At 45.5% G+C, this 24054-nt stretch overlaps 1 protein-coding gene across 1 annotated transcript; it reads left to right on the top strand.

The window, feature by feature from the left end:
• Positions 1 to 2631: 2631 nt before the first annotated feature.
• On the top strand, positions 2632 to 23410 carry T265_04129 (hypothetical protein; the record flags this gene model as incomplete). Its single annotated transcript, XM_009168787.1, has 6 exons — positions 2632 to 2943; positions 4067 to 4939; positions 7947 to 8217; positions 12034 to 12200; positions 20066 to 20221; positions 22906 to 23410. The coding sequence occupies 6 exons, from the start codon at positions 2770 to 2772 to the stop codon at positions 23122 to 23124; spliced, it is 1860 nt and encodes a 619-aa protein (XP_009167051.1).
• Between the last annotated feature and the right edge of the window lie 644 nt (positions 23411 to 24054).

Raw genomic sequence — 24054 nt, 5'->3', positions numbered from 1 at the left:
AGAAACCTGGCCGCTGCGCGCCGAGGACGTCAAAAGACTTTCAGTGTTTGACCACCGATGTCTTCGGAGCGTTGCCCGAATCTGGTGGGAACACCGGATCAGCAATTCTGAAGTACGTCGAATGGTATTCGGGAGAAATAACTCACCCTCGACAGATGAACTGATCACACTGCACAGGTTGCGCTGGCTTGGCCACGTGCTGCGTATGTCAGTCGACCGACTTCCTCGAAGGGCTCTTTTCGCACAACCACGTGAAGGGTGGAAGAGAGCCAGAGGCGGTCAAACAATGACTTGGCAGCGAAGTGTGAAAGCCATTACCAGCAAACTCAGCTGGGCTGGTAATTCCCGTCTTCGTGGATGGAGACCCCGAGACGGGCCACATCAATGGCTGGAGACATTGTCAGACATGGCCAAGTCGCGCCCTCAATGGCGCTCGTGCATCAAAGCTATTGCCTTCAATGCCTCCCTCCTTTTCCAACCCCCCACTTGACAGCCCACTGATATTGCTGGATTTATGCAGCTCGCGCCTGCAATGCGCAGCTACTTCCTTCTCCAAACGCGCCTGCAATGCGCAGCTACTTACCCCCTTCTCCAAATCATCGGTGAACGGAACTGCGGCAGCTGCAACCACTGTACGACGAGTACGCGGATGAAACAGTTCTACAGTGCCTCTAGGCTTTTCGGCATGGATTGACTTCATTTATAAGGCAACATTTCGACTGAGAAATCATAAAATCTCTATACTATCAACAAAGTTAACATAACTGCAGCATTTTATTACATACAAGAGTGGAAGAAAGTAAGTTCATAGTTGGGGTTTACACAGTAATTAGTCGCCATCGGTGAGTGATAGCAATGTGACCTCTATTATGGTCCGGGGCTTGACCCTCAGTTGGTATCGTGCGGTCAAAGAGTTAAAAGAGTACACGAAACGATATACACGAAATAATAATCGCTCAGCTGCGACACTTAATCAGAAAGAAAGACAGGATTCGACTTTCTCAGGCGGTGAATGGTGAGGTTGACACAGCAGGCCAGACGAACTGTGGCTGAAGTAGCCAGCTCATTGTATCATTTGCAGATGTGAGCTGAGAGTTTGCTTTTCGTCTCTAAATGATGAGTCTGTTCTTGGATACGTCTGCGCCAGTTTTTGGTACATACGCAGACAACTATCTAGTAGCCGTTCCGCCTCCTGTTTGTTTTGCAGGAGCCTTTGATTCTCATTTTAGGCTCAGCTCTTGGTACAGAACCTGTCAAGCAGCGCAGCATCAGCCTCATCACTTAGGTTGATAATAACACCCTACTATCAATTCATCGTTCAGCTGTACCATCATTTCGGTGCCTAACTACCATGCCACCAGAAGAAAGCGCGAGGGGTGGGATACTACCAGGTTGCCCAAGCCTAGACAGGGAAAGTTGAGAGGCAGAAGTGGAGTTCGAACCACCAACCTTCCGGTCAGTAAATTTGTGCTCCAACCATTTAGCCGCCTCCCCCCTCGGGACCTTTGGATGGTTGCACCTGATATGTTCCGTTGGCGTAGGAAAGGTCGATTGTGTGACGGAACCGCAATCTCGGATTCACGTATTCAGGCAGCATGTATTTAACGGATGTCAAGGATGTCTTGGTGGTGCCACCGCTTGTTCACCAAAAATGTCTTGTTTACACCTAACTTCTCAGCAAGGCAGCGACACGCTCGTTCCCGGGATTCTCCTACAGATGTTACTGAACGAACCGTGTGGAGGTCGCTATCAGCAGGTGCCCAGTCAAGAAGCGATGCTTCTGCTTGAGCTGTGACTTCAATTCTCACTTGCACGACATCCACCCACGACGGCTCACGTGTTACTAGTGGTGTGCAAGCAGAAGCAGGAGGAATGACAAGGCGTTCATTTACTCTGACTTCTGGATTCCCGATTCTGACGAACATATGTGGGTACCTGAATGTAGTCCAAAACAGCATGCTATCCTGCTTGTTTCAAGACACGAATAACAGTCCTAGCTGAATGCACCGGTATGACAAGTTAGACAGTGGATTTCCACGTGTTAAGGGTCACTATTTTAGATGGGTCTGTTGCTGAGTGTTATCCATGCAGAACAAAGCCGTCGGTCCTATTTATGGGACTCGGGTAGAGAAAGAGGGAGGCTTGAATTGGCTTGGTTAGAGGATAAGAAGAAATAAGTGAGTTCGGGAACAGTACTATCAATGGCATGCTTTCACTCACCCTGCTGTGTGCATCATGTAAAGCGACATGGTTGATGTGGCGTGAAATTGGTTGTGGAGTTCCCCGTTTTACTCCAGTTGGGATGACGCATGAGCGTCCAACCCTAGAACGGTGTACGTTATTACATCAAACAGATTCCATGGTAAATAAAATACAACAATCGTTCAACCGTAACATACTTTCGGTGTGTAGCTGCCGTGTCACTCCAAAGGAAGGGCGAGGGCTGAGATGCTGCAATGTTACCTAAACCTAGACAGCAGCAGTCAAGTTGTCGGGGTTGGTTCTATACCAGGAAGCTTTCGGTCAACAAGTCCGAACCCTAACCACTTAGCTATATTGAGCTCGACTTTATTTTTGTCTGTTTCTCTTTTGGTTGGAGTTTTCCCTCACGTAAGTACTTTTTCCATTTTCAGCCTCATCATCAGAGTCTGAATTACATGCTACCAATTACAAAGTCGTAAAGGGAACGCTATGTCACGAAACGAATTTGATCCTCTCTGGATGGACATGGTTTAATGGCGTTTACTTCGACTGTTTGTCTAGTAGTCGATGGACAGCCGCCATCGCCATCAAGAATACCGGAAACAGAAGCAGCAGCAACCGGTCATTCCGTGGGACTCCAGAATGGTGGCTGAAGTGGATGTTGTTTGTCGTTCGAAGGTCCCCCATATCCCAGAGTGCGATATCGATGCATATGCGCCACCATCCCTGTCAGAATATGAAGTAAGCACGCATGTTTTAGTTCATTCTTCGTTCCCAGTCCATGCATAATTTTTCTGTCCAATCGTATGTCAGTTTTCATCTCTTCATTTTCTCATCGATCAACACCGTGGCTAGTGAAATAGGCTGGTGTGAAGGTTGTTTTTGAGGATTTATTTCTAAAGTGGTTACACGGTTCTATCAGTTCATTCAGACGTCCACCCAACGCCCTAGTACAGATGTCTTTCGATATATTCCTTGTGTGCATTAATAATCTTATCATTTTCATGGTATAATCTGTTATCTGACAATAACACCCATGTTTCTAATTTGAACGGTTTGTCGTCTGTCGTGCACAATTGTTCAATTTTTTGCCTAATATCTGTAGGCACTGGTCCATACTGTCTCTTAACCACACGATATTCGCGCTGATGACCTCAAAAATACCGGTTTACTCCACTAGTGCTTCTAAGCAGTGCCGTATCGCATAAAGACTGTAATACGAACCTTTGCTTGCAGTCAATTCCTGATATAACAATCGCCGCAGACTAAGATTTCCCATATTTGAGGACTTTGTGACTCCAAGTAGATAAGGTTTATCCTGAATCTCCCATGATTCAGCAAAATCCCAGACACGAGGTTCCAGCTCCGTGTCTATGCATCAAGATCAGTATGAACCTTATTCTGAATGTGAACAGTTGATTACCTGGATTGTTATGAACTTGAATACTTCAGGCATCAAACTAAATTGATGTTATCATCGATTTGCAGTGCTTTTCCTGGAGTAGCTATCTCCAGGGTCTGCATTCCGCGCACCTGCTACCGAGTTTCTTGGGACACAAAACTGCGGTAAGAATTGGTTACGTTCCCCCTGATAACTATCTCCAGGGTCTGCATTCCGCGCACCTGCTACCGAGTTTCTTGGGACACAAAACTGCGGTAAGAATTGGTTAACGTCCCACATGATAATAAATCTGCACAAAGATGTTTGTTGCGATTGGAACCTGGGGTCATAGATTTCTACCCAGTCATAAATACATGCCTAGTTTCTCTGTCATTTTCTCAAGTAAATTATTCAACAAAGGCACTCATAACCACGCATGAATAGGTCTCTTGAACGTTGCGCTCTACATTTTCTACTTTACAGTATGACTTTATTTTGGAACGTCAGATCCTAGCAGACTACGAGCAATATTGGGATCAGAAACGGTGTGTCGAATGTTCCCCTCCTGTGTCGCTTAGTAATCCTACCGATCACCCATCTAGCCCCAGGATAGGTTCTAGTACACCAACAGCTGCCATTTGTCCGCAACCGGTCGCCGTAACGACAACTTCTACTGAACCGGATAAGAGTGACCCCCAGTCAAAAGTTGCAGTTCCATCGGACAGCTCAGCAAAAATAGATAAAGCCGAACCCATTCCAGAGCCCCTACCAAACATGCCCGTAGCTGCCAGACACTTACTCTCCGGACGCGTTTTGCAACCAGATCGAACCGTGACGAATTCTACATCAATGACCCCCGGCGAACCCTCTCTCCTGAACGTCTCAAAGCATGTGCCTGAATCTACCGTGTACCTGCGTGATTTTGATACCGGTCCAGATGATCCTTTTGCAAACGCGGAACTAAAAACAATCAATGATCTTGAGGAATTGCGCAACGTTCTACTTTCCAGTCCAGTGAACACCCGGGATACACAATCCACACTAAAGCAGCACACAGGGCAACTGACTCCCCCTTCCACGGTTATTGTACAGGATGGGTTTTCTACGTCTCCTCCGATTAACCATCCATCACCTTCGAACGAACAGTCTATTCAGTATCCGCGCGCCCCACCACCATTTCGTCCATTGGCCTTGAATTTCACCACAAGCGGTTTCTCTCCTGCTTTCCATCCCAAATTTACACCTCACCAGTCGCTGCAAGTCGGCTCTATGAGTGGGACCAATGCGGCCAATGCATTGAACGGATTGGGAGTGCTCCCTGGACGTTCCCTTTCTTCTTCGGTACCGAACTTCGAGGTAAGTCAAGCCGTAACTGTTAGTGGTTTTTCGGACTGCATTGAAGAAACATCCAATCCTAGTGAGAGATGATATCGTTAACCCTGCTTGTTACTGGTCACTTGGTAGTCTGACTCGGTCCTTTCCGACTATTCTTCCCCCTCGGAAGCCGTTCGACGCTTGGTTTTCAATCGAGACACTGGTCATTCAGGGATCATTGTATTCTGTTCAAATGAAGCTCAGCATTGTTTGAGCTACTGGTCAGCACTGCCCGAACACTTTCTTTCGGTAGTGATTTCACAGAAAACGTTGTTGACGTTGAAAAGCTCACTTCAACCTTAACTTATACAGTACGGTGCATGTCGTGACTTTTCTTGATGCGCAGTATTTCTGCGACTACTATGGGGTGAGTAAACCACGGCATACATGGGCATATATGAGGATGTGATATGGCCAAGTGTCTGAATAAATGGAAGAGCTTTAAGGTCCGTGACGAACGTTGACTTTAGGCAACTCAAGGTATCGAAGTGTCGTTCTTGACGTAACACACTACTTTCAAGGTTGCATAATATCCTCCAGCCGGTTCTGTTCTCCGCTCAGAACGTTCGGTTAAAGTGTGCAATAAACGAGAGAATCAGCTGCGATCCAGTTGATTTTTTGGTTTAGAACGACTCAACTTGCAATCGAGTGTTTAATTCCATTACATGCCTTTTGCTGTTCAAGTAGGCAATCAGAACTTCGGAGTCACAGTGATCTTTGAACTACTGAAAGTGATCTGTCCTCAAGAAGCCTTTCCTGTTGAGACTGTGGAGACAGTCTACCTCAAACCTGACAGACTTTCTCCTTCCTTACTGAAATGGTTTCGGCGGAGAGGGCCTTCAATATTGGACGACGGCTGGAAATCTGATTGGTTAACAGATCAGATAAAGACCGAAATTATTTGATCAGATAAGATTTATGTTTACAATCTGGCTTACTACTTTAGCGGAAACTGACATCGTGCGTATACCATCCATAGTTTTGTACTGCTGCCTTTGGCTGTCATTCCTGGTCTGTTGTTACAGATTCTCACAACAAACAGTGCTTGGTTAAGCTCTAACTACTAACTTACCAACTTCACTATTTGAAAGTTCTTATCAGCACCGACCGAAACGGGAGTTTTACAAAACGCTATTCTTTCTACGCTCATTTTGCCTTGTCGTCTCAGGTCGTCTCAGGTCCGAACGTTTTCCAAAATTCGATGAATTTCTGTTTGTTGCTCTCAGACAGATAGCACGATCCGTTCCTTTAAATCTCACTCAAATCTGTTGTTACATGGGTTCCTTCCCAAATGGATTCACTGTTTCACTGTCCTATTCCCTGGCGTCTTGGAGATTTGCCGAAGTATTTCTAAACGTAGTGAACTCTTCAGGGTATTCTTAGGTAACTTCGAGTGTATTTTGATGTCTTATGGTCAGCGAGCACCGTAACGCTTGTTGGGCGGCCAGCCTTCTATTCACCTTTGGACAGCGTAGTGGTTATAGAACGGCTTCTCGTGCGGCAAACTTGTGGATCGCTTCACGCACGTTCTACCCTGACTCTATCGAAAACTTCTGTTCGTCTTGGTCATTCAATAACAACAGTTTAAGTCATCCATACAAAAGGGCTTACCGACTGATTCCGCCATGTGTTGCATACACGTTCACACAAAGACTACACACATTCATCAGTCCTCTCTTTCTATCGGATAGGACACAAACTCTCCGTCGCCTGGTCTGATGAGTCTTCCATCAAAAAGACAATGAAAGCAACAAATACCTGTTATTGAGTTGCCATGGTGACTGGTTTTGCGCTCACTCTTTGCATCAGTTGCTATAGTCCAATAAGTCAGGTAGCCGTGGGGACAATAGCTATGGGTGTGACTATCGTTCTAAGGTTTATAGATCCTTGTATGACTACTATCGTCCTCGTATACTAGTGTGAAGACTCTTTGTGCAAGTCAGTGTTGTGTGCGAATTGAAATTTTCTGCATTGCGGCAACAACCACTCCGACCACTTCAGCAAAGAGTTATTGGACCCCCGGAGGCATTGATTCGAAGTATCATGACTGCCATCCAACTTGATCATCCGCCTAGCATACTGAAACAGTTGAAATGCGAATTCCAAGTTAACGTAGTGTGGCTGAGACGGAAGACACTAAATGAATGGAGCAGAGTTGAGTGAAACCGCCGCCTACTGGATGTGTGCTCTGCCTATCGGGCTATCGTACACGCTATCCCCCACACCACACCCTATCTATTGACCTTCGTATTTGACTCGTCATACATATCTCATGGACGAACAGCCGAAGGCCGTTAGTGTTCCTAATGACCGTGTATCTCCCACCCGGCCAATCGTTTAAACTGATGAGTTCCGATCAGTCCTAGAAAGCCTAGGGTTTCATCTTGAGTCTGTATGAAAATGATGATGATGTTTATGCTTTTAAGGCTATTGATGCGGTTGTGGCCGTTTCATCAAGGGTCAAATGAAGACAAATATACACCTACTTAGTTTTCCAACCATAGTGATGTTTCAGTGAAGTTACCAACTCTTGGATTGCCTTGTCTTCTGATCCCAACTCAACACTCGGCGGCTACCTACGCGTCCTGGTAACAAACTGGACAAAAATAATACCGGTTGGGTTGCTTCCTTGGTCGAAACCTAGACTGACCGCTGTCCTCTCTAGAAACGGCTTTTCCAGACAGGTAATGCCCATAAATCTAAACGTTTGTGACCTTACTAGTGTGACTGCCTAGCTCGACCACTTAATGCAGCGGACATCTCCTCGGCACTGCGCCATATTTTTGTGCCCCTGAGGCTCACGGAACAAAAACTTTCGTATATTTCATGCCTGTAAGACATTTCTGCTTCACAAAGCAGTAGAAACTATTCTCTCGCTGATGACTTTCGGAATCTAGCTTTTGTCTTGTCAAACCTCCCTTGAGAGCGTCTGGTGTGTTCTCTGGACCATCGCTTTTGTTGCTTTTCATCATCTCCCTCATTCATTCAGGCTGCAGGTTTGACTGAACGTCCGAATTCTGTAGCCGGAGTAGTGTTGTCCACTAATCCCCACCCATCCATTCCCAACAAGTCGATCCACGCATTTGAACCGCGGTTACCTACCGGTGCTTCACAACAACGATCAGGTTTTCCTCAACCTGTTGCCCGTACTCCTGCGGAGCTCGACGCTCTGGTTGGGATGCTGATTGATTGGACCAAGCAGGCTGGTTGGCCCGAAAGCAGAGCACGTAGTCTATTACAGATTCCACAGAACAGGGCACGTAAGTCCATCTTTTATCTATTGCTGTATTTCACAATCAGCAGTTTGTCCGTTCACTGTCTAGCCCTCGCTCCCGCGTTGCGTACGTTTTTTTTAGAACATTTTGGATACCCTGATGGATCCTTCTGCGCCTATTTTGGGTCGCTATTTCTACTTCATGTATTTTGAGCAGCTTTTGTTTTTCTTGCACATAGCTACCACGCCGTCGGGTTACTTAATTCTCAAGTTCTGAGCGCTGCTAAGACCTGTATTTGGAGATGTGCCTCCGAACCTCACGCCGTCACTTCCTATCTACGGTAACGCCTTAAAAATTAGACTGGGTCTAGTGAGAATTTGCCAGGTTCTGTAATATGGTTCCAAATGAACTTAATATGAACAGTAGTATTAAGAATCAAGGTTGTGCGCCATTTTCTGGCTAAACGAATTCCTCCACGCATTGGCCAGCGCGTCAGACTTTTAATCATTGTTTCCAGACAATGTTTTCAGGAAACCTGCTACACTGTGTCTGGGTCCCTAAACAAATGATACTGGATTGTGGGTCAGATTCGTGAGTGAAAGGTTCAGGATAAAATGTTTCACATCTCCCCTTCGTTGATTTGGGTAAACGGGAAGTGACCCCCGGCAACAGAAAGTGCGCTGGCGGTAATGTCGGGATACCTTCTCATTCATATTTGTACAAGAACTGTGATGCTCTTTCGGCGATCTCAGATAGAGATGCACTGAGCTTTCAGACCAGTTCAAAGCAGTGACGGCTGACCTCAACTTCAAGTTGGATTGCTTTTCCAGAAGCGTTTCGACAAACTATTTCTGATATCGAACCCGGAGGAGAAATGGTTTGTATTCTTCTTGGCTCTGTCTGCTGCTCTGCGCGGCTCGAGTGTCTCCCACATAATGTAACCTTATGTAGTGTGAAGTTGTGGATACTTTTACCCCAGTTTGAAATGATTGATTCCACGGGATCGTTCAGCTGCACCACCCTTTCGGTGCCTAGCTGCCATGCCACCCGAAGGAAGCACGGGGGCTGGGATACTGCCAGGTTGCCCAAGCCTAGACAAGGGAAGTCGGGAGGCACAGGTCGAGTTCGAACCACGAACCTTCCTGTCAGTAAATTCGCACTCTAACCACTTGGTCCGTCTCGCTCCTATTCCACGGGATGCTATCAAAGCATCCACTTGTTCCCCTTATTCATGTCTAATTCCGCTGAGCACAAGTTGTCAGTCTGATCATCGGTTCAGTGTTGTATTCATAAAGTAACTGCTGTGTTAGTAGGCAACTAGTGGGTATTTTCATGTCAATATGGGACAGCTCATTCACTGCCGGTCACACTTGGTGGCCATGTCTACTCAGGAGTCGTTTCAAGGTAAGCAACTCTAACCAGTCTCCGTTCGTCACGACCTTTCACTGCCATTGTGCTTATGCGCTGACCTAGTGAGGTTTGTCTTTGATTCCTGTCGGGAATTCGCATTAGCGCATCGTGCAAAGGAGCACCTTTGCCTCAGCTGTGCTATCGAAGGCGCGGAAAAATTAGTTGTTTATTTGCTGATTCACAACGGATTATTCAGCAGACATCTGTCAGGTGTTGTAGCGCACCTCGTTGTAGTTGAGCTGGTGGGCTGGCGGGCGGTAGTCGTTTGAGAACGGTGGGAAATGCTTGAGAAGTATGATGCAGAAAAAGCACCATGTAGCTGAAAATCAGCTAGTTTCTTTGCACGCAAGGCATACCACCACTGACATACAGTTTCGACCTTCTTCCTACATTTTAGCGTGGCGTAGTCGTGGGTTGTGTATTAATTGCTAAAAACGCTATTTAACCCCTAGATTTGTGTTACCCTGGTTAACATAGATGCAATTATTAACTCGACGCTTTGTCGAGGTACGTCCTCCAGGATTTGCTGGAGTAATTTCTTCATTGCCCTGTACATGCCTGACCTGTGTGGAACGGCTTCATTTCGTTACGTTTCTTCTCACCGTAGTATTCAAACACTGTGTTTTTAGCTCTCTCTAACAACGACTTAAAGCTCTCAAAACTTGCAGTGGCTCATCTCTAAGAGAAAATCGGGGTCGTCTCTCGGGTTGACACTAGTCTGGATTATCGGAATAAACCTAATAGTAGGGAATGGACATAAATCGTCTGTCAACAAAATCCTTGGCCAACAAAAGCTACCCTGTACCGTTATCGCAAGTACTTTTGTGGCCTTCGGTAGTCGACTGACAGAAACACGTGAGTCAGTGCTTTGTGATCAGACACATCGTTGTCACGTGATACATAGTACCGATTGGATATATCTTCCAGTCCGTGAAGGTAGATAATTGTTGCATCTGTTCTACCCTGTCCGTACTTCCAGATTCTCGTCCCCCATGCCAACCATGTAGGTTGCAAAGTAGATCGGGCGCTGTAAAATAAAGATACATCATGTTGGATAAATCTATCAACTGATTTTTTTTGCAACAATGTTTGAGGTGTGTTCGGATGAACTGACCGCCGAATAATAGGTATCAGGCTTACTCCTGGGTTGTACCATCTCTGATTAGGTCACAAACGTTTCATCGCTAGGTAGGTTGATATTTTGTGTTGTTGTTTTCATGTGTGTTACCTTAATTTACTTCAATTTAACCTGCTCAGTAATACCTAGGTTTAAAATAAAAAATCGTTCAGCTGTAGCACCCTTCCAGGGCCTAGCTGCCATGCTCCTCGAAGGAAGCACTAAGGCTGGGATACTGCCAGGTTGCGCAAGCCTAGACAGGGGAAGTCGAGAGACGGAGGTCGAGTTCGAACCACGAACCTTCCGGTCAGTGAATTCGCGCTCTAACCAGTTGAGCCATCTCGCCACCTAGGTTTACCACCCATGAGGTTATCGGCTGAGGAAGTTTTTTGGTGGAACAATTTCGATTGATGGCCGGCCCAACCTAGCGAACAGACTGATGGTTGTCGAAGCCACTGACATTCCCCTCAGCTGAAACTTTGAATTTCCAATGTGTGTTCTGAAGTGCGGCAGTCGATTGCAACTGTGTGACTAGGGTGTCAGTAAATGAATGGTTCTTCCGTCGCATCAGGTAGCTCTTCATAAGTGATGGCTGAGTTTTGCAGGACAAGCACTGTCTTGTTCCAAGAGCCAATGTTCATTCGCCTCAAACAGGTGACCACTCTGTCAAGCTGAACCGCATGCGCTATTGGCAATTAGCAACAGGGATCAACTTACTCATGTTCTCATATATTGTAGATTAAACCAGTTTCTGAGTTGTAATTTCAGAAGCCTGTGGCAATCCACAAGTAATCGCACTTTTCACTAAAATTGTCACGTGGGGGTGACGGATAACTTCATAAATATGTTTACATCGCGCTTAGATGCTGAGTACAGGGCGTGTTTTGTTCGTGGAGGTTGATCCGCAAAGACCAACCTCATACGTTATTGATGCGAAATCCTCGTTTTTTATATTGCAAACACCGCTGTTCTCCTCTCTTTCATACCTTTTTGGATGTTCAAATCTGTTCGGCCATGATTGATCTACTCTCTGATTGGCTCTACGATACTTGGACCTTTCGGACTTCCTTTGTTCGAATTCGCCGGTTGTTTTAAACTGTAGTATGGTCTAGTATATTATAGTCTCTATACTAAACACGATGACCCGATGGGAACTTGGGTGAATTCCGTCGGACTGATTAAACGTCCTGTTAACCTGCAATCCAGATACTTTTAAATTCTGCTTTTAGTGCACCAATGCCAAGACTGTTTTGTTGAACGTTGGTTTATGTGGCTTCAACCCAACAGTTGTTTGAGGCAACTTTCGAGGCATTCTTTTTGCTCCTCCTTCGCAGGCTTTTCTCACCTGACACTGGACAAGGCCAAGCAGCAATTGGCCGAACAATTGCATCTTGTACAATTACTCCTGAACGAATACGCTCCGGTTGGTGGCTCTTCAAATCGCCTGTCCGAACAGACAGCAGTCGTCGCGGTCTCTGCTTTTCCCCACGACTTCCTCAAGGTGCGTCTTTGCTTGTATCTTCATTTTCTCGCACCAATGAAATTCAGCAATATTGTTTCATTTATTCTTCTGGATTCTGAATGATGAAGCTACTTCCGTTAAACAGTAAAACCCCTCAGGTCCGTGTGCTTTGCACGCATACCGTGATCAATCAGCACAGTCTCTTACACGGTAGTTGCTTAGACGAAGGAAAGAAACCTTATGCTAGGTAAATTTTGCAAAATCAAAAACAGAAAGAATATAGTGTTTGACTAAATTCAAGCTTCAAAGTTCCGATCTTGTCTCTGAGGTATTGGTGAATGACAGAGTCTAAGACGGTGCAATGCATCCAGTATTGCTTTATGGTAATGGCAGTTGACTACGGCGCGTTGGACATCCGCTTGCCTTTGATTATTCCGCAGATGTCTTGGGATTTCGTGTTCTCAGTTCTGCACGAGGAAGTAGGGGGAATCCTAATTCCAGTGGTTTGGACGTAGTTGATCGTCCTAGGAACTCAACGGTGATTGTAATAGTCCTTCGTTCACCACAGGTTCCTTTTCTAACAAAGGCCAGTTCTATGGATTTCCCAAAAACAGTCGGTACTGTGGTCATGGCCACAAGTGGCACAAACGGGCAAATGTGATCCTGGCCTGTGAGATTAACGCAGAGAATCTGTTTGTTGCACCGTCTGATCTGATGCATCTTCCGAGTTTCACGACTTCCGTTGTCTCTCGGGTTTGAAGAGGTGTGTACTGCAGCGTAGCTCAACAGTTGGCTTACCTTAGAACATGTATGCTTATTCCCTTTCTAAGACAGGAGCAGTTTTATTCTACCCTTTCTAGATCAGGGCGATTTTTAGGATCAGTGATTTGAACGTCATAGGTCCCATTTATTATTTCATCAATCACGACTCCGTGTGGAGAAGCTCTCGGAACTTCTACTGTGCATGCATAAACTTCACCGTGATTCATATATATATATATATATATATATATATATATATATGGACAATATTTTCTACTGTACATTTCTGGAGTTGTCTCAGATTGTCGTTCCGTATATGCTGTGAACGGAAGCACCTCGTGCATAACCCCACACGGAATAGACTACGCGGATAAACACCCGTTATTGCTAGCAATCCTTTGAGCAGCTAAGATGTTCTGCTTGAGCCTAAAAGAGCAGATATATTGCCACATGATTGGCCTGTTCGATACTAGTGCCGATCATGTGATTGACATGAATCACCTAATCAAGTTGGATGGGGAATTTGCTATGCTCTCCTAATCACACGCCGGCCCGGAACCTAATAAGAGACAAACGTTGCTTCCTGGCTAACAGGAATCTTCTCGGAAGTTAACAAGCCGAAAAGCCGAAAAACATGTCAATTCCATATAGTCGAATACAACGAAGAGACTACATGCTTTTAGTATGGTCTCCATCTCCCTTGATAACCTTGGTCATGTGATGCACACACAAGAACAACCATTACAGAGGATCCGTGTTCCGCTCAGCTGACTTAGCTCACCGATCAGCTGGCTTTGCAATCAGACCACTTGCTGTTCTCCGTAAATCATAGTTCTATGCGCCAGATTCACCACTCTGCAGGCCAACTGCACGTTTGAAACCCACAATGTTTTGTTTGTTTGTTTGTTTCGTGTGGAAGGAGGGATGCTTTTAGCTCCAAGCAGCACCAGGTCGAGGTTGGAGGCCCTGGTTCATGAGGAATGAGGGGGTTACGCTGGTGTGATACGAAGATTAAAGACTGACCAAATATGCCTGAGGATTATGCTGAAGCCAATTATAGTTCCGGACGCGGCATTCCGTGGATTTTATGTGATCCTTCCGTGACTAACTGCGCTCACCCAGCGACATCTGGTGCAATAGTATGGATATTACTTTGGGAACTAGGCGGTGGGTTGTTGAAAGACACCCAGTCCAAGCCCTGCAGAGATTGCCGATGATACTCAGTACGGTCAAATCACAAGTTTAATGTTTTTGCCTCCGTCCGACTTGTCTGTGAGGTCGTCACAGGAAAAACGACTGGGTCTTAATTTGCGTTGAGCTCTTCGCTGTTTGTCAACTGCGGACACCTGTTGATGTCTATCCGTCGTTGTGAATTATGGATCTGACTGCATCTGATTATGAACCCAGCAGAACGTTTTTGGATGTGCGACGATAAGCTCCTTAGAACAGTTTTCATGTCGTTGTCTTCCAACAGTATGCAGAGCAATAATAGACTTTGTTCAACTTGTTTGGCTGAATGGGGTCCATAACCGGAACCATAATGTTGTTTACTTTGTTCATAGGTGTTTGTGCAACCGCTCGTTTCGTGCTGGGTGAATGGAACAAGTGAAGGCCTATATAATGGCCGGCACGGGTTGCGATGCACAAAAATGCGAAATTGTTTTCCGGCAATTTTCTGGAGCTGGTTCGCAAACTGATTGTGTGTGGAAAACGTGAGCGAGTCGCTGGTGCACAGAGCTTGCAGTTCTAAAAAGGTCACTGAAAAAACACCGCTGGCATATCAACATTTCAAGGTTTTTGTATGCTCAAATTATGGGTCTTTCAGAATAATATCTGTCACTGTTGGAACAATCTAAGAATCTGTGGTCAGTTTGTTGGTATGTTCGCAGAAAAATTTTGAAGGTAAATTGAGTTGAGCGCAAACAAATTTGAATATCAGGGAGTATTTTCACAACTCACAGTAATCCTGAGCGTCAGATCGTCGTCTTAGTAACTGCTACCTTGACTTTTCGTTAGAAGCGTAGAAGTGTGAATTGAAATGACATCAAGATACAGTTTCCCCCTTAAATCACCCATAAAAACTAAATAAGTTACTTGTCAGATTTTTAGGAGTAGTTTTATGATGTGGCTTAGAGGTTTCGCAGGTTTGTTTGTGTGGTCGACAGTAATGTAGGTTCACTTTCTAAACGCCGGCAACCTGCGAGACACAGGCGTCTCGAATTTTCCGCCAACCTTGCGTATGGTGGACTTCCCGGCCGTAGCAGCACCTGAGTGCGAGTGGTAAAGCGGAATACGTGTGGAATTCCGCCTAACAGCCTGTGAATGGAAACGTTTGTTCTAAGCAGGGTCAACTTATCCCCATTTTTTCCTATGACTCTTCGCGCAGATGCTGGTCGTCCTCATCGCAATGTAGTATGGCTAACGTTTCTCTTGTCGGCCTTGTGTTTATGATTATAAGTGTTCCGTTTTGGCACACACGTACGCCCTCTTCGACAGGATAACGTTGAGCGTGGCAGTTTGTTGGTGGTGATATGGTTGACAGTCTTGAATGCGACTTCGTCTTTGACAATGTCCCGTACTTGCTACGGCGATGGTCGGAAAGTGGAGTGAATGACAGTGGCTGCTAACTTTGGTTTATCCGCGCATTTATTCACCGAGAAGTACAAATATAACGCGAGAACGTTAGGGCGCGGCTCGATTCACTTTCTTTCTTGTGTCACTCATCATTGTGTAATATAACTGATGGAATAAGAGCTGCTGGAATTGGTGAACACTTAGTGTAAGTTAAATCCCTTTAAATGGGATTCTGTTGATTAGGCGTGGCAACGGTTAGCAACACCGACGACGAGATCAGAGCTGTCCTGTCCGATTCTTATCGATCCTAACTCTCATTAGGATAAAAAGTTGGAACAATTTACTTTCAGTACAGGACTGTCTAGTTAATAGTGCCTACAATGAAACGGCCAGGCTTTCATCTCATTTGCGATTCTTTATACCCTCGGTGAATGAAGTTTGCTAGCTGGAACCTGTAAAACTGGTGTGCGGTCTGCAGCTGACTAAATCACACAACACCCGTACTGCTTGGTTTGGCATTTTGCGCACCGATCGATTCAACAGATAGCGAATGACCTTATCGGTACTGTTTACTGACTGTGTATGAATTTCCAAACTCTGAATTTGACCCGTGGTGTTTCTGGTTTCTCTATTGCCTTTCTGACTGAGTTGTGATTTCCGGTTTCATCGTCCACAAATCCCGCAATATGGTCAGCACACGTCATGCGTGATAAATGGGTACGAATAAGTTTTCATACTCCTTCGTCGCGTATAAAACGGACTGGTTTTTCGCACATGGATTTGAATGTGGACGTGAATGAACTCGGGTGTACCGAGTGACAAGAGTGACTTGAACAAACCATCTTGGTCTGTTTCATTGATCGGTTTCGAAAGCCGTAAACAGATCGCCCCGTCCCACTGATGTCTTATGCTACGCGCCAGTTTCTTGGTTCCTTTCATCAGATCGCTTGTCAACCGTAACCAACTGCCCCCATTTCAGTGTCGCCTCATGAGATCTTTTGCAAAAGTTACCAGATGGGGAAGGGGGAGTGTTCTCAATGATAGGCTGGCTCTAGTCTGTCCCTGTACCCAAAACACAAACAGGATCCATCAGTATTGTGTGAGGCTAGAACATTGTTGGTTTTCGGTTATTGGAACCCCTGGTATCGGAACTCTTTCTAGAAGGCGACTTTTCATCCTCTCCTACCAAAAAGTGGGCGCTAGACTTGAATGGTGATCTATCGCTTATGTGTGTTTGATGCGTTATGTATGCTCCAAAGACATTGTACTGTTACAATTTTTCTGGGGACATAGATGAGAAACTTCAGTAGCATAAATTCGGTCGGCCTTTCGTTACTGGCTACCTAACCAAAGGCTGTTCCAGTGAATTGTGTTGCTTGTTCGGACTCCGAAGCCGTTGCCTGTTGAGAATTGGGACACCGCCACCTAGTTAAATTCATTGCTACGTATACTGGTCATTCGATAAGGTTGGAGAACATTTTTTGGATGACTTCTCTTCGTACGATTTATAGGAAACCCCTCGTATAGCATAAGACCTGTTTGTAATGTAAATCTCGATTTTCCGAGGTTCTCAGCCAACCAGGATAGCGACTCCAAGGTCGAATCATGAATCGTAGTTTAGAGGTGCTGGTTTTGTATGTGCATCAAGGGCTACTGCTAACTGGTTCAACCTAGAATCAACAACTGCGTCCAACGTTCTCCATCATAAATGTTTAGCCCCTAGTTGACATCAACAGTATGGAGATGGCCCTTATCCGAAGTCAATGTCACCACTTTGAAAGTGTCCCTTTGTTGGTGTTTGTTATGCAGGTGAGCTCGCCCCAGCATAGTGCGCGAACGACGGATTACACAGTTGTTGAACTTTCAGGTGTAAATGGGTAGGTGTGTGCTAGTTTGGCAAAGCGTTGTTATACTAATGCGTACGTGTAAGGTTTATGTAAACCAAACAATACTGCTTTATTGATTTTTAGCAGCTTTCCTAGACCAGTGGCCTTTCAGAGATAGTTGTGCTGTCCGCTATGTGACACTACTCATAAGTTAAATGAAAATTCTGAGTGCCCCACTGCAGAAACGCCAGCTTGCACGTATGCGGGGATAAAAACTTTCGTTAACTGATTCAGAAGACTCAGTTGGAATGTAGCTGAATTACTTGTTTGTAACGTTTTTAACTGAATATGCTTCAAACAGGCCAATTCACTTAGTTAGAAGGATATTCAAGATATCGAAAGGATTCCCCTCCTATAACAATGGCTTTTCTAGATGTTAATAGTGACTTTTGCTTTTTTGGTCTCCAAAGCCTGTTCTGTTATCATCGTAAATCTTGGTGTGTTTAGTGGTGTTTACTTGCGTGGTCAGTAGATGCGGTTCCTCTCCAGAATAGACCACCCTTCGACGAAAGTCATTTCGACCGTTGTCATTGTTCGGATACGCCGTTGTTGGTTGACAGTATTTTATAGTAAACCTTTAGTTCACAACACCTCAACTTCATCTGCAGGACGAACAACTCCGACTTCGGGAAAGTCATTTGCGCTGTTTTCATGGATCACTATTGGTTTTCTTCTCATTGCCGGTGAAGATCTTCCCCGGGTATGGGACAAAAAAGATACATGCATGATCATCTGTAAGCTATCAGAAGCGAAGAACAGTAGTGATATCGCTGAATAGTCACACTGGCCAGTCCACGTTACTCCAGTGTGGCTGAATATCGCTCAAGTTAATTCACGACGTTCACCAAATACCCAGCCTGTGTGAAAATAGATGTTCACGCTTAACCCTAAAGCTGCTGCCACTCTGGATTTATCGAGTGTGTAGATAGACCCCCGGTGACTCTCCACAAGAAGCCCCTTGTAACGATCGCGCAAATTTATCAAGAATGGAGTCAAATAAAAGACCAGTACCACCGACATGCAGTAGAAGCGGGCGCAAGCCAGTACAATCATTGAAAGTGCAGGGAAGTGCTGTTTGCCAACTGGAACCTAATTTTTGGGCCAATGCCAGAACCAAGTTTACTTTTTTGAGGATATCGGGAGCCTCAACGCCTGTGCTACGTCACTCGAGGGGCCAAACCATAGGAAGGATTCAGGCCCCATGTAGGCTCCATAACTTACCCATCCGCGTTCTCGGTGAACGAACAGGTTCGAGGGCATGTCACGACGGAGGGGCATGGTGTCAAAAAAGCGCTGGAATCCACAGCAGTCGATGTCTATCCGTGAAAGGCGAATGTGAATGTAACAAGTCACCGCAGACCACACTATATCGATAGTAGGATGGATAAAAATGAAGGCTGAACAAGTGGGGAATACAGTAATCGTCACTCACCACTACCGGGATCGGAGAGCCATACTCTCAAAATCCACGTCTTTGTGTGCACCGTAATGTGTACGACAGTGACAGGTGAATTTTTGTCGTTTGGAACCGAAGAACGTGAAGTACGTAGTGTTTGCTCGGCAAATCTGTGGCCGTTAAAACAATAGTGATCGGAAACTGCATCAGTGTCTCGCACAGAGGTCATGTCTCCTAGAATGTTTTACAGTGTTTGAGGACTTGGTTGAACGGTTTACTAACATTTAAGAAAGCAAGCTGTAGGATATTAGGTACATCTTTTAGTTCAGATGCTGCTGTCCCGAAAAAAGGTCTCCAAAATCTCCCTCCGAACCGGTTACCATGTTGTTTTGAGTTTCTTGTTTTCATGGAAGAGCATGACGACACCACTTAGCCAACATTACACTTCTTTATCAAAACACGGATTTTTTAAGATTGCGTAATGAGATTCAAACACGGTATGGGGATGCTGGCGTGTTTGGAACTCGATGGTGGTGGCGAGATGGCTCAAGTGGTTAGAGCGCGAATTTACTGACCGGAAGCTCCGTGGTTCGAGTCCGACTTCTCCCCTGTCTAGGTTTGGGCAACCTGGCAGTATCCCGACCCTCGTGCAACCTTCGGGTGACATGTCAGTTAGGCACCGGCAGGGTACTAAAGCTGAACGATTTTTTTAAGGTGGATGTAATTTAATAAGTGAGTATATTTAGAAACCAGTTGCTAATCGCATCCCCCATAGGGGGACTAGAAGTAAACTGCTTTTCTGTTGGCGGACTGCGAGTGTTCGCCATACCTAAAGTCCGAAATCCATACAGCGAGTATGACCCACGGTGATATGGAGATTTGATAGATAACTCAACCGTGGGTTCATTCGTAAATACGCATATTAAGCTAAGCAGAGCGAAGAGCATGGCTTCGGTGTGCACTAGACTGAATAAACAGCTAGTTAAAGTGACATCTAAGTTGAGTGGTAGTACGGAAAAAAAGAGATAAACAACTTGCTCTCTTACACGTGAATGCAGTAGGTTGCCTAGGGATACTGTTGTTTTCGCAGATAGTTACACTGTCTCGTAACCATTCAGTGCCTGTGACATCTGAATCCCTTTCCATGTGAATTCCGATGCTTGAAAATACGAACAATAGGCATGCAAACATCCTATGGGTCGTTTACGGCCTCTCTGTCCTGTACTCTTTTGTTATTCTTATTTCCAAATTTCTTGTCTACAACCCTTTTCTATTTGTTTTCACAGGCAAGACAGTTTGCAAAGGTAGCTTTGGACCTCGAGCAGTGCGGTCACCCGCAGGAAGTCACCCAGTCCTTTCTGTTAGACGCCAGACTGAACCACGAAGCTACTTTGGCTCAGTTCCTATCTGCTCTCCCGCGGCCGGCAGTTTCACCGAGACCCGTACATGCTCCCGGACCATCTTGGCAAGGCGCCCCCATTACGCGACCACAAACTAAACGCTAGACACATCTTGCCGGACACGGACTTCTGTTGGATTGAGTCTTTCATTTGAACTAGCCACAGTTCGCTATCTGTTGATATGCTATGCTGAAATTCATCCCACTTCTCCTTGCGATCGATTCACTCCCTTGGACAAGGTGCGTAATCAGCTTGTGCGCACACCTCAAACAATAGATGACGTTTAAGCGACCAAGTTTCCACTCCATTCCCGTTTTCAGTTACTGCATTCGTTTCATTATATCATTCATTCTCCCTTATTACTTGCCGTGCAACTGTTTTGTTACTCGCAGAAATACACACTATATTTTGGAATGCTACTTCGACTACTCGTTAGTTATGGTAAGTATGCTAGAACCATACTGCTCGTATTGTTGGATAATTTTAACTGGGCTTGATTTCATTTGGTGCGATCAGTTAAACCAAGGGCAGCTTTGACTGTGCACTTCTTAATGGGCCTCTTCCTCCCGTTGGGCGGTCCAAACTCAGTTAATCGTGAGAACGTCCATTCCGGTGCATCAGCTTGGCCACGCCGCGCTGGTCAGTCACCAGTCCAGGTAACATCATCGGTGCGTTGTGGGTGCAAGGCACTACCATTCAGAATGCACGAGTCGGGTCTGTTATAGTCTGGAATTAGATTGAAAGAAGGAAAACTAGCTTCTGAAAACCAAAGGTGTCCAAGACCACAGTGTAGCTTTGCGTTAGTGTAGTCAGTAAACGGGAAAAAAAACTGAATGGAATCACTCTGTACTGAAAAGCTGAGAAACACCGTCATCTTTGTTGAGGCTTGTCTGCCTTAGGTATCTCACTACCTACAAACACTAAGCATTCTGTTTTGAAAAGGAAAACGAACCTCCCATCCAAAACGTCACTGGAGGCCGGTGACTCTCCACAAGAAGCCCCTTGTAACGATCGCGCAAATTTATCAAGAATGGAGTCAAATAAAAGACCAGTACCACCGACATGCAGTAGAAGCGGGCGCAAGCCAGTACAATCATTGAAAGTGCAGGGAAGTGCTGTTTGCCAACTGGAACCTAATTTTTGGGCCAATGCCAGAACCAAGTTTACTTTTTTGAGGATATCGGGAGCCTCAACGCCTGTGCTACGTCACTCGAGGGGCCAAACCATAGGAAGGATTCAGGCCCCATGTAGGCTCCATAACTTACCCATCCGCGTTCTCGGTGAACGAACAGGTTCGAGGGCATGTCACGACGGAGGGGCATGGTGTCAAAAAAGCGCTGGAATCCACAGCAGTCGATGTCTATCCGTGAAAGGCGAATGTGAATGTAACAAGTCACCGCAGACCACACTATATCGATAGTAGGATGGATAAAAATGAAGGCTGAACAAGTGGGGAATACAGTAATCGTCACTCACCACTACCGGGATCGGAGAGCCATACTCTCAAAATCCACGTCTTTGTGTGCACCGTAATGTGTACGACAGTGACAGGTGAATTTTTGTCGTTTGGAACCGAAGAACGTGAAGTACGTAGTGTTTGCTCGGCAAATCTGTGGCCGTTAAAACAATAGTGATCGGAAACTGCATCAGTGTCTCGCACAGAGGTCATGTCTCCTAGAATGTTTTACAGTGTTTGAGGACTTGGTTGAACGGTTTACTAACATTTAAGAAAGCAAGCTGTAGGATATTAGGTACATCTTTTAGTTCAGATGCTGCTGTCCCGAAAAAAGGTCTCCAAAATCTCCCTCCGAACCGGTTACCATGTTGTTTTGAGTTTCTTGTTTTCATGGAAGAGCATGACGACACCACTTAGCCAACATTACACTTCTTTATCAAAACACGGATTTTTTAAGATTGCGTAATGAGATTCAAACACGGTATGGGGATGCTGGCGTGTTTGGAACTCGATGGTGGTGGCGAGATGGCTCAAGTGGTTAGAGCGCGAATTTACTGACCGGAAGCTCCGTGGTTCGAGTCCGACTTCTCCCCTGTCTAGGTTTGGGCAACCTGGCAGTATCCCGACCCTCGTGCAACCTTCGGGTGACATGTCAGTTAGGCACCGGCAGGGTACTAAAGCTGAACGATTTTTTTAAGGTGGATGTAATTTAATAAGTGAGTATATTTAGAAACCAGTTGCTAATCGCATCCCCCATAGGGGGACTAGAAGTAAACTGCTTTTCTGTTGGCGGACTGCGAGTGTTCGCCATACCTAAAGTCCGAAATCCATACAGCGAGTATGACCCACGGTGATATGGAGATTTGATAGATAACTCAACCGTGGGTTCATTCGTAAATACGCATATTAAGCTAAGCAGAGCGAAGAGCATGGCTTCGGTGTGCACTAGACTGAATAAACAGCTAGTTAAAGTGACATCTAAGTTGAGTGGTAGTACGGAAAAAAAGAGATAAACAACTTGCTCTCTTACACGTGAATGCAGTAGGTTGCCTAGGGATACTGTTGTTTTCGCAGATAGTTACACTGTCTCGTAACCATTCAGTGCCTGTGACATCTGAATCCCTTTCCATGTGAATTCCGATGCTTGAAAATACGAACAATAGGCATGCAAACATCCTATGGGTCGTTTACGGCCTCTCTGTCCTGTACTCTTTTGTTATTCTTATTTCCAAATTTCTTGTCTACAACCCTTTTCTATTTGTTTTCACAGGCAAGACAGTTTGCAAAGGTAGCTTTGGACCTCGAGCAGTGCGGTCACCCGCAGGAAGTCACCCAGTCCTTTCTGTTAGACGCCAGACTGAACCACGAAGCTACTTTGGCTCAGTTCCTATCTGCTCTCCCGCGGCCGGCAGTTTCACCGAGACCCGTACATGCTCCCGGACCATCTTGGCAAGGCGCCCCCATTACGCGACCACAAACTAAACGCTAGACACATCTTGCCGGACACGGACTTCTGTTGGATTGAGTCTTTCATTTGAACTAGCCACAGTTCGCTATCTGTTGATATGCTATGCTGAAATTCATCCCACTTCTCCTTGCGATCGATTCACTCCCTTGGACAAGGTGCGTAATCAGCTTGTGCGCACACCTCAAACAATAGATGACGTTTAAGCGACCAAGTTTCCACTCCATTCCCGTTTTCAGTTACTGCATTCGTTTCATTATATCATTCATTCTCCCTTATTACTTGCCGTGCAACTGTTTTGTTACTCGCAGAAATACACACTATATTTTGGAATGCTACTTCGACTACTCGTTAGTTATGGTAAGTATGCTAGAACCATACTGCTCGTATTGTTGGATAATTTTAACTGGGCTTGATTTCATTTGGTGCGATCAGTTAAACCAAGGGCAGCTTTGACTGTGCACTTCTTAATGGGCCTCTTCCTCCCGTTGGGCGGTCCAAACTCAGTTAATCGTGAGAACGTCCATTCCGGTGCATCAGCTTGGCCACGCCGCGCTGGTCAGTCACCAGTCCAGGTAACATCATCGGTGCGTTGTGGGTGCAAGGCACTACCATTCAGAATGCACGAGTCGGGTCTGTTATAGTCTGGAATTAGATTGAAAGAAGGAAAACTAGCTTCTGAAAACCAAAGGTGTCCAAGACCACAGTGTAGCTTTGCGTTAGTGTAGTCAGTAAACGGGAAAAAAAACTGAATGGAATCACTCTGTACTGAAAAGCTGAGAAACACCGTCATCTTTGTTGAGGCTTGTCTGCCTTAGGTATCTCACTACCTACAAACACTAAGCATTCTGTTTTGAAAAGGAAAACGAACCTCCCATCCAAAACGTCACTGGAGGAGCAAGTCGTATGATGTGGAATTCGTGGCCGAAGGATGGTGACGCTACTTCTGCAGGT

This window comes from Opisthorchis viverrini (genome assembly GCF_000715545.1).
Source record: "Opisthorchis viverrini unplaced genomic scaffold opera_v5_65, whole genome shotgun sequence".
Taxonomy (NCBI): Eukaryota; Metazoa; Platyhelminthes; class Trematoda; order Opisthorchiida; family Opisthorchiidae; genus Opisthorchis; species Opisthorchis viverrini.
This window is presented reverse-complemented; position numbering and strand designations above follow the sequence as displayed.